Raw genomic sequence first — 12,225 nt, 5'->3', positions numbered from 1 at the left:
TTTTTTTTTTCTCTCCTGAACTATTTTTCAATATCCAATTAAGGTCAATTTTGGATTTGTTCGGTAAAATTAGCTATTTTGATAATTGCTAACCTTTTTATAAAACAATATCTTAACTATCAAACACTGTGTTACCGAATGCTAGTTAATTTAAATGTTATGCTACCGAATGCTATAAAAAATAGCGTTTACCAAAACGCTAAAAGCTACTTAAAAGTTGTTGCGGATCGAAGTCTTGGTATATTTATAAACATCTTTGCTTTTAATAATTTAAGCATAATCAAGTTTTTAATAATAAATTGTCGTTAGTGATAAACAAACCAAGCTAGCAAAAATCAACCAATAGGCCTATATAAAAAGCCAGAAAATGAACTCAGTAGTTTTTCTTTTCTTTTATAAACAAGTACAATTAGAATACATAGTATACCACCCACACAATTTTCCTCTATCTCATTTCTTCCTCATGTGAACCACCAATTACATATTCCTACATCATTTATCTCCAAAATTCCCTGGTACGGTAAATCTCTAAGGCTTAGCAGCAGACTCTGTAAGGACATGTCCTGTCCCGCTTTTCTCGATTGTCGATCTTCATCCTATTTTTGGAATGACATTAAGGGTCTGAATTGAATTTGAATCAAAAACTATCTGGCCATCAATGTCATTGATCACATTTTTATCATCATCATCAAATTGGGAGTCATCAAACGGTCCATATAGTCATAATATCGCTTCTGGAATGCCAAGCTTACCACTAAGATATAATTGTGTGGGAATATCACACTTGTGTAGACTTGAAACTGCTTCTGTTTGTGTCAAAGTTAATGAGCCAGTCAATGCTAGTAATGGCTCTAGCAAAAATGTTTGACTCTCATTTTTCCTTCCTTTTTCTTCTCTCATTACTTCTAATAAAGATTTACTTGTGTCGATGCCTGTTAAGTCGATACAAAAACATGGATTTAAGTAAGATGCAGAAACCAAAATAACCATTAGTGTTCATAAATTTCTTTAGGAACAGTTTTGTGCTCACCTGAAAGGTATCCACCGTGGACGTAACCGTTAAATCTTTCACTAGTATGCTCACCGGTAAAGAAAATGCGCCCTACTGGGGACTGAGCGATACATAGAACAAGTAGTTCCAGTGTTAGAACACAATCAGAAATGCCTAGCAAAGCTTGTGTTGTATATAAAATTGATTGCTAAACAAATACGAAAAATTCTCTTTTTTCAGTGCAGATAAATATTTAAGCAAGTTTTCCTGTTCCACAATTAGAATTCAATTAGGGTGAGGAATGATTAGCTTATGAGAAAAGAGCTTAGCTAATAAAATTGTACCCCAGATGAAAGTAAGATTTAAGCATAAGAATAAATAAGCATGTTTTCCTTTGTACTCCCAGTTTTTATTTATTTACTTATTCTGCTCTAAGCTTTCCACATTTCTAACAAGAGTTATTTCACTTCATATTGCGGGTAATAAAATTCGAGAAAATGGAAGAAAAACAGAATTCTTTCATCTAGAGCATCTTTACTCAGTCCTGATCTCAACTCTGATATACAGAGACAACATAAAATGCCATTACGGATTAACACTTGAGTCGAAGATTTATAAAACTTTTTCGTTAATTTTTATTCGAATGTTGAGAATATACAACAGAGCCAGCTGTATTGGATATTAATTAAATAGCATGAAGTATATGAAACACAAGTCAAATAGGTTACCTTAATATCATGAAGAACTTGGTTATTTGAAATGATGGGGTAATTGCTATAGCTGCCACGCTGAAATCTGTTGTTCCACCAGCGTGGCACAAGAATATCCGTGGCGTTAGGTATGTTGGGCCCAAACATGTCTCTAAGTACTTCCATGGCTTCTTTCAATGTCTCTTCATCAGATTGAGCCTCCACACGTTTCGATTCCCCATTGGTCAATGTCACAACCAGGATATTGGAACCAGGGTATGCATTCTCCATGTGCTGATGACACAGCAACAGATCATTAGCCAACTTGGATAAAATATTGTAAGTTAGAAAATACGTATGAATCATATTTAAAAAAAAAAATGAAAAAGATTGAGACAGTTAGCTCCCAAATTGCCTCACCAGGAAGCTCCGATTATTAAAATATTTGCTACCTGATTTAATCAAGCGAAGGAAAATATTTTAGATGTGTTACTTTCTATAAGAGTAAACAATGGTTGAGAGAGCGATTGGTTCCCCTAATGCAACTATGTTGCCAGGTCTAGGATAATGACAGAAACTCAGGTACACATCACTAAGGGGCAACCATACAAAACAATAATGCAAGAGATTTTAGTTTGCCTTCCCAACAAAAAAGGTAACCAATATTTTTATAAGTTTGTAATCATATTACCAAATCATATAAGGAAGTAGCTGCAGCGCAGAAGAGAAAATACAAGCAAAAATAGTAAAAAGGTCAAACTCATAGAAAACATGCATTAATTGATGTTTCAAACAAAAAGACAAGCTTTTTTCATAAATAACAGTGTTCTGCCTAAGCATTTGGAAGTCATAAGATTCTTTTGATGACGAACTTGCATAATTTAAAAAGATTATCACATCCATTTAGAATATGTTTTTCAAAGGAAATATTATTTTTAACACACAGTTAAACACTTGAGAGGCTATTGCAGGGTTATCATCATCGACTTAATTCACAAAATTAATCTAGGTAGCAGCAAAGACAGTATACTTTTTTAAGTATTTAGACGACTGTATTGTACTTAACAAAGAAGGAATTAAAATCTTGTGCTTGACAGAATAATGAGATGTTATAAATCAGTAGAAGCAGTAACAGACAGTTATATATATTGGCAACATAGACAAGAAAAAGTGAGAACCCACCTGCCAAAATGTGTAGTATCCTCTCCGCTCATGGGCGTAGATAAAGAACTCCTTTTCAGGACTACACGGCCAAAATTTATATGGAAACTTGAGGAAAATCTTTGTGTATACCATCACATCACATCTCCCTATGGCCTCTGTTTTCCACTTCTGCATAATAATTTTCTTTTCTTGTCAATAATTGATCAAATCCACCATCAAATTACTGTTACAATATGATCATAGAAAACTTCAAACCAGCTAAACATTCTCAGGCTAGGAAACACATTAAAAAAAAAAAAAATAGTGTGCGTGATTATTCAAATGTGGATTGATGAATAAAGTTCATATCTTCCAAGTCATTCCCAAGAAGATCTGTCAAGCACATTATCCAAGTCATGTGAAGTGATTAATATTCAACTGCTACGGATTTCCACAATTTATTACTGAACTCCATAGCTGGAGGAATATATATATATACTATTTTACAATACAAACAATGAAACCATGCTTAACCTTAAAAATTTCCTATAATCAAATTATCCCGCCCAACTGTATAAAAAATTTCTGTATATTTGTTTAATGCTAAATTTTGCCATTTACTTCTTCAAAATATTCCCTCTTTTTAGAAGGGAAAGGCGAAAGTAAGATTTCACCTTTAACGAGATATATGGATATTTAACCATTGGAGTATTGAAAAACTTGCAAAATACACATCTCTGGTAGCCATTTTCCTAAATCCACTAGTCCTGTCATTTGCAATTTCTCTAAATTATACTATCAAAATATGCAGGGCACACCATACTTTGACATTTATTTTATTTTATTTTATTTTATTTGAACTACTTAAAGATTGTTAGGCTCAAGAGGAAGTGGAAATTTTAGATTAAAAGGGTGTCACTATATTGCTCGTAAGTTATTACTAGCCAACAAATGTAGATTACGTTATTGGGAATTGACCGCTTGACAATAAAGTTGCAGGAATTGACCGCTTGACAATAAAATTTGCAACTTGTCAAGCTAAGAAGCACACGTGGTGAGCCAAACAAAAACGGTTCATCAAAGAATAGCGACCCAATCTACCTACCCACCACCAGCGGGCCTCTGGGTTGCCAATCTGTGGATTGCCATGCAACCCAGGGCATTTCCTTCTACAAGGACAATCCAGACACCTCGAAAATCGACCACTGGCGTCATCAAACCAGCTAAAGCCTATTAAATACAAGACCTAGCTCCAATTGAATTCCTGACTACACTTAATGATATCTTATACTCTGGGCCACACCTACAGGCTACAGCATAAAATATCAATTGAAAAATCTGCAACTCCTATTCCTATCCTGTAGGGACCCATTTCCCAGTGCCTAGGGTCTTATCCCTACAGATTCCACTGCATTGAGCCAAAGCAACGCTAGTCACATTTTGACATTTTCCACTGTCGGACCCAGAACAATGCTAACCGCATTGAATGGTGAAGGTATAAAGAATGCCAATAAATTTAACTAATTCTAGAATTTTTAAGTCTCGTCGATTATGATGGGTTACACTTATTTTATTTGGCAAACAAATCTTGGTGCCCGCAATTAATTTTTAAGGTCAAGTTACAAGTATATTTGCTTCGTAGCAATATCTTTCGTGTGAACTCATTACTGCAATTAACATATTTTATTCATACTATGAATATTTTAAATCTATAAGCAAAGCTAGTGTCAAAATCATATAGTGAGAGAGGATTTTTCTTTTTACCAAGGTTTTGGCTAGCATCTTCAATGTTGCGTTATGCATGATGGTTAAAATATTAACAGAAAAGGGAATAAATAAATTAAAGGAAGAGAAGGCGTACGGGTAAAGGAGGTCTAAAAGAAATGAGGTCGCTTTGGAGAACACCGATGCTAACTGACAAAATCACATAACTGGCTTCGTAGACGCAACCATCCTCCGTTTCTACAATAACACCGTTTCTCGAGTGGTGTATTTCTCTCACAACCTGCCAAAAATCCATGCACAATATCAACACCCATATATGTATATTAAAAATGTAATGTAGTAGCTCTTTTAAGAGCTGGTAAAATCAGCATAGCAATGTCCAAGACACCTACTATAGCTAAATAAAGATTATTTCTTTTAAAATTAAAAAAAGGATAAAAAAAGAATCTTTAAAGTCAAACCAAGATATATGTGCAATGCAGTATTGTGTCCAGGAAATGGTACTGATTTATTAAAGAAGAATCTGTGCAGAGTGGAGGTACAAAGACCCAATTGGCTAACTATGGGATGTTTCCCAAAAACCACAGTGTATTATAGCAATTATAGGGAAATAGGCTCATTGATTTTCTGATTTTGAGAGCAATTGGAGTAAGTGAAGACAAAAACAGAACATTAAATGAAGAAATGGACAAGTCTATCTATTTTCATGTTCTTATTGAATTGATATGACATTTCAACTCCTGGGTAATGTGGTCTTCGGCCTTAGGTCATTGTGAACATTATGCAGGTTAGTGCAAAATGGTGAGTCAAGGGTCTACGGGCTAACGAAAGGGGTAAAAGGCAAAGGGATGGTGAATATGAGCCAATTCATGACTATATGATTGAAATCTGACATGTTGGTGGGTCAAATTTATGGCTTTTGGCAAGGGTCATCTACTCAAAAAGTTAATTCAAAGTTTGGTTTGCTAATTATGATTAAGATTGTGTAGAGATGCTGAGATGGTCAAACAGACCATCTTGTTCTTGCTTTTAAGTTTTGATGACTTGGTTATTCTCAGTATTAAACTAGACTAAATTAGTATTAAATTATAACATTAATCAAGTTCAAAAAAAAAAATGTAAAAGCAAGTCTCGCGCTTACTGGCCCAATAAACAAATTGCATTGCTTTACTTATCTAAATAATAAATCATGCAACGTTATTCATCCTTGCTTCTATTTTTTTCTCCTATTTTATTTCACAGTCAAAGGTGACTGGCAGAATATATCAGTTGGAGTTGAGGATGACAATTTTCTAAACCAGAACCTAGAGAAAAAAAATAATTATACCTTGGGAAATGATTAATAAGAGATGTTAACAAAAGGTACACAGCAGGGACCAAAAATAAAAATGAAAAAGAAAAGAAAAAGGCATACAGCTTTCATCATATGTCATTATCTGCTAACCTAAAGTGGGTCAATCAATCTCAACAGCAAAAAGATTGCAGTGCATGGATACAAAAAATTTTCACATACTTTTCACTATTCTTTTTTTTTAAATTATAAAAATATCTCTTTCAATTTAATAATAGCTTAATCTTTTCTTAATTTGATAATTATCCCTATAAAATTTAACATTGTCCCTTTTAGATGATTGAATAAACCATTCAAAAAAACAAATCGCATATCAACAAAATATATGTTAATAAAATGCCCGAAATCAAAAGATTTTTCTTCTCTCTTTCTCGTACCTTATTGAGTTTCAGACGATTGTCCAAGATTTTACCCTCGGAGGTAAAAAGAAAATCCTCAGCCATTTTGTATAGTAAACACTCATACCCTCTTTCATCTGCTACGAGAAATTCTCTTTCTCCTAAATCAACATATGTTGATATTGGCTCTACTTCTGTGCATCAAGAGAAAAAAAATATTTCTCATTTTCAAAGTTCAACTGTTCAAAACCCGAAAATATAAATTTATATATTTAATTAGCTGAGATGTGATAATTTAGTTTCTTTATAAAGTAAATCAACAAAAAGACGTAAACACAATTAATTTAACATTTTCGTCTTTTTTTTTCTTTCCGGGAAACTGACCTGCCATCTCAAAGTCATGGAGAATGAAGTCAATGGCGAGCTCTATTGGCGTCTTTGGTGAGCTAAACAAACAAAATAACCAAAGAAATACAATTTTATTAGAAGTTCATTTCTACTGGCAAATGCCAAAAAAGACTTTTTTGTAGCGACATCAAATAATACTTACCAAGGCGGTTCAATGACTTCGCAAGCATGGTTTGCCTCTTGGCTCCTCAGCTTCATAATCGCCGAGTCCACCGCTTTCTTGTATGAATCGGCAGCCACGCCACTCGGAAATATCTTCCCACTGCAACCCAAAGAAAACCATTAGCATAAAATGGCACCAAAATGTGCAGTGTTAAATGCATACCACTTATCTGTGGAAAAGCAAAATAATATTGTTCTTCAAATTAGAAGAAATTTCAAATCATAAGAGTATTAATTGAATTAATCTCACTAAAACGAATACATTAAACAAAGAAAACTGTGCATCTGTTGTTAATTTCAAAAAGAAATATGTATTTTTCGAAATCAATTATATATAACAAAATAATTAAACTATTCCACATTTAAAACAGAAAACAACAAACTGCACCGCTATTTTCAAAAGCTAAAAAGTTCCACAAAAAACAGAGAAACAGAAATAAGAAGGTTCGGGTAGCAAAGCGGATTCGGATTTACGTATTATATACCTGCGATCATAGATATTATAACGAGCATTGCTATAGTCAGAGAAGCAAGTACGGAGACCGGATTGATTAGCGAGTTCCCAAACCGGATTAGACTCTTTACCACCAACACCGGCGATCCAACCAGCACCGAGTTCAACAGAGACACCACCAAAATTCTCTTTTCGGATCCTGCCGCCGATACGATCAGAAGCCTCCAAAATCACCATGTCTTCTATTCCATTTTCCGCGAGCACCTTGGCCGCAGATAAACCTTAAAAAATTACCAAAAACAAAAATTACAGGTCCATTGTTAATTGCGAAATTCACAAATATGCAATTGTATATCTAAGGACAAGTAGAAATGATATTGGTGATGGTTACCGGAGATGCCAGCGCCGATAATAATGACGGAGGAGCGAGAAGGTGAATCCATTTTGAGGAGAGAAAGAGAGACGGAAAGACAAGGAAAGCGGAGTGGTATCTGTGTTTCTGCTCGAGTTTTGTTTGCGAGAGAGGAGGAAGTAGCGGGAGCCGGTTTATATAGTTGTTCTTTTTTTATTTTTAATTTTTAATTTTTGTTTTTTTTTATTTTTTAATATTTAATAATGATGGTTTTCAAGATCGAGCACTTGGACATAAAGTATGAGCTTGGTTTGGTTCTCTTCTCTCTCCAATTTGACGGGGGTTGACTGAATGACGCGTAATTGTTAGAAGACGGAGGAAAAGGATGTAATGGTAATTTGATGTCGTTAATTATTATTTGTATTTTGTTTTTGTGGTTGATTTTGTTATGCTTTGACCTTCTCCACGTGTCATTAATTTTCCACCAATCTTGTTATTTAGAGTTTTTGAAAATATTTAAAACATGCATGAATCAATTCAATTTAATTAATTCCTCCATGTTTTAAATTTATTTAAAATATTTTAATTTTTTTTCAATGAAATAAACTATTTTCATTCATAAATAAAATTGTATGCCAATATTCAACAATGAAGTATATATTAATAATTTCAATTAGATTTCTTCTTCGTAAGTCTTCTTACTTGACTTGTGCAAAAAGTATGAAGGTTTAAATTTAAAATCTCATGATCATAAAAGTTTTCGATCTGCTGAATTTTTCGATGAATAAAAAAAAGTTGTAACCTTATTAAAATTATACTAGTTACTCAATTAATTATGGACTTGATGAAATGCGAGCATAATTAAGCTTAGTCCGATATCCTGAAAAGGCCTATTATATATAAGAAAAAAAGTGTAAAAGGAAAATGTATTTATATTTGAATTAGGGTAATTATATAGTCTCAAATTTTTATTAAATACACTAGTCAGGACCTCAGTTTTTAAAATTATACGATTTAATCTTTGGATAATAATTTTGTTACACTATAAGGTCCAATCAATGGTTAATTTTTGGTTAAGTGATTATAAAATATCAAAAACACTCTTAAAAAGATTTGCTATACAGGGATTAAATAATATAAAATTAAAAAAATTGAAATCTTTAGTGTATTTCATCAAAACATAAAAGCTATATTGTAATTATCTCTTCGATTACTTTTTATTTCGTAGTAAGTCAACGGAAAAACTAATAATTAAATCTTATAGTGTAATAAAATTATAATACAGTAACTAAATAGTATAATTTCGAAAACTGAAGTGCTTGTTAATCTATTAGAAAAAAAAAAATACTCCTCAAATATAAAAATAAAAATAATTATGGAAGAGGAATTATATCCACCTGGTTCAATAATTTTTATTTAATTAATAATTTATGGGTGGATTTTAGTAGTGTAGTGCACAAAATTCCAGAAGTCTTTACTTAGTCTTGAAGCATTTTTTTTTTATTTGCTTTGAAGAAAATATATTAATTAGCATTTTCCTAATAATAAAAAAATAACCAATGCATGGTTGAATATGTAAATTCCATTCAAACATTAGAATCCAAAATCAAAGCATCCATCCATTCTTCTATAGCCTCATTCCCCTTCTATTAAGTGCTTATGTATCTTATATAATAAGGTTGTTATTTTGTGTATTTTATTAATTTCTAAAATAATTATAAAATCAGTGTTTGAATTTTGTGTATTTTTTTATATTTTAGTGTCTGAATTTTATTTTTGTAAAACAAGCATGTGCAGTGATAAGCTTTATACAATTAAATATATTTTATCAAATTTCTTATTAGAATATTAAAATAGCTTAATTTATCTCTTTTTTTTAATTCGTTTAATTTTTAAATTATTACTTTACTATATTTATGACATTTCTTCTCATTGATAGTTTTATTTTACAATAGAAAGAGAAATATAAGGAATTTTTAGATTTGCTTTTAAGAAGATATATGAAACAATAAAAATTTTGAAAAATAGAAAATAGAAATGAAACGAATAGATTTTTAGGTGTAATATTATCTAGTAAATAAAATTAATTATTCTAAGTTTTTGGTAAAAAAAAATCTAGCTAAATATATTTAATTTTAAAAAAAATCAAATATTTAATTGATAAAAAGATAAAAAAGCTAAGACAGCAATAAAAATAAAAATGATAGCTTTAATTATTTCTTTTTTTTTTTCTTCCAATGCTAATTGAATTGAGACGTAAACGTAATGTTTACTTGGAAAAGGCAAGCGTCTAATCAGACAATCAAGTTAATCAAGGATTGGATTGTTGAGTGGCGATTGATCGAGGGCAATGCCATCATGCAACAGAGTTCAAATGAGCTAGTGAAATAGGACTAAAAAATACACACGTGGTATGCAAGCGAATACAAATCACGTGGGTTTATATTGATTTATTTTTGAGCTATCGAGCGACGATTGCTCCATCTATTTAAAAAAGATGCGAGGCTTTAAAATATATCATCTTGCATATGATAATATTGGGGAAAAAAAATATAAATGACACATTAAATATAATTTCTCTTATTTAAAACATTTCATCTAATTGAATTAATATTCCAATGCAAATGAAATTATGAATTACCAAGAAACAACTAGCTAGTTTCAAAGTGCTTCTTAATTAGTAATTACTACTACATAGTTGAGTTTTATTTTTAATTTTTAACTTTTTCTATTCTTCATTTCCATAATTCTTCCTTAGCTTACAAGTCCACTAATTTCCAAAAGCAGAGTCCCCTTCAATATGGTCAATTTCAATTCATTTAATGGGCCGGCGAGTAGCACGTGTCATCCTTCAATTGCAGCACGTGTTATATGTTCAGCGCCTAGGTTCAATATCAAACAAACAACGTTGTTATGAATTTGCACTTTTTTTTTTTTTTTTTTTTTTGCCAAATTAGGATTGGCTTTGGCAGTCAAAAAGTCAACAGTTCATATTTGCTTAAATTAAAGTTTAAATATTTATAAAAAAAAAAAAAAATGAAGGGCTGTGATTCACCATCATCTGATTTGTGACGCTTAGATTGTAAATAGAATGTTGTTATTGTAAAAATTATGTGTAACTAACAGATCTATAGTAGGAGATTTTGTACATTTTAGAGTATGAATTTTACATTTTATTATATATAATTATAGTAATTTGAATATTTTTAAATAAATTTATACCTTTTACCCTCATTGAATTATTACTTTTATCTATACTTTTTACCGATCAAATATTCTCAATGCGTCGCTATTAATATGAACAGTGTTTTTCTTTGATATACATAATTTATTCATTTCATTTTCATAAATTTACATGTTGTTATCATAAAAGATTTGATTTTACAAGATGTCTCATAAGTGACATTATAAAAACTTAAAAGGCATTTAAAGGAATTTTCATGATATAGATATGCAACAAATTAGCTTACCATAAGCATTTTTTTTTTTTTTTTTTATGATGTGAAATGTCCTCAATGGCTCTATCTATTATTGAATAGTGATTTTGTTTTATAAGTGTTGTTAAATCCATATAATAAGACATAAACTTTTAGTTTTTTCTATGACAAAAGTGAAAAAGGCTCCCATTTTGATAATGGATGGAGAAAGATAAACTATTATTAATTTGTACGTCTCGTTGACCGATCCGGGTTCGTGTCGAGTAGGCTTTAAAAGGTGGTAAAGTGCTCATTATTTAAAGGGACTTCATACTCAGAATTCAAATTTTAGACCTTTAATTAAGGGAGAAGGCTTTATGTCATCTCATCTCATCCCTCAAAGTAGAATTTTTACCAATTTAATAACCCTATTATATTATTTCGGTTCATTGTTCTTCTTAACGAATAAAAAAAAAATCTATTTATGGAACTTATCTTGTTAAGAAGGTGAACAAATTGTACAAGGATACTATAAGATATTGTTTATGCAACTCAAAAATTGGCTACAACCGAAAGTACTAGATAAAGAAGACAATTCAAGATATGGAGTTATCAATTAGATACCTTATCTTAATTATCAAAATTTCCATGCATGTTAATTAGAGAAATTTCATCAAAGAATTACTTTGAAATATTATTTAAAACTAAAAAGGAATATATTAATTTTTAAAACAATTTTAATAAGTTATTTTTATTTTAATTAATTTTGCATTTTTGCGCACCCATTTAATGTAATTCAAAACTAATATTTTTGTTATTTTTTGAGTGCTTTCCAAAATATTATATTTTGTGTTTTGGTATGAATAATACGTTCGTTTTATTTTCATCACAAATATAATTTTACCATCGGACCAAAATATGATTGGAAAATACTAAAAAGGTGAAAACCATAATTGAAGTTTACAAAATTAAAATCTAAACTAGTTAACATCGATCATATGAATTTTTTATTTTTAAAATTGGCTTTAAATAGATTAATATCAGTAAAGTATTAAGTTGAAATTAAAAATTTTAAAACGCTTTTTGTAAATTAATTAAATTAAATTAAGAAATTACTTATCTATTCAATACTAAACCGCCCCCAATGATAATCAAATTAATTCCAATGTAAGTAAAAGTTAAAAGTAATAAAATTT

General features: G+C 30.8%; 1 protein-coding gene across 1 annotated transcript; it reads right to left on the bottom strand.

The window, feature by feature from the left end:
- Positions 1 to 353: 353 nt before the first annotated feature.
- Positions 354 to 7,810, bottom strand: PAO1 (polyamine oxidase 1). Its single transcript, XM_012210211.4, has 10 exons — positions 7,653 to 7,810; positions 7,293 to 7,542; positions 6,788 to 6,907; positions 6,622 to 6,683; positions 6,277 to 6,431; positions 4,685 to 4,828; positions 2,863 to 3,012; positions 1,720 to 1,974; positions 1,031 to 1,112; positions 354 to 932 (listed from the first exon to the last, which is right to left on the bottom strand). The coding sequence occupies exons 1-10, from the start codon at positions 7,702 to 7,704 to the stop codon at positions 721 to 723; spliced, it is 1,482 nt and encodes a 493-aa protein (XP_012065601.1). The 5' UTR covers positions 7,705 to 7,810; the 3' UTR covers positions 354 to 720.
- Between the last annotated feature and the right edge of the window lie 4,415 nt (positions 7,811 to 12,225).

The sequence above is a fragment of the Jatropha curcas genome, chromosome 6 (assembly GCF_041381405.1).
Source record: "Jatropha curcas cultivar XTBG-Jc1 chromosome 6, XTBG_Jcur_1.0, whole genome shotgun sequence".
Classification (NCBI taxonomy): Eukaryota; Viridiplantae; Streptophyta; class Magnoliopsida; order Malpighiales; family Euphorbiaceae; genus Jatropha; species Jatropha curcas.
The sequence above is the reverse complement of the archived record's forward strand: the minus strand, read 5'-3'. Positions and strand labels throughout refer to the sequence as shown.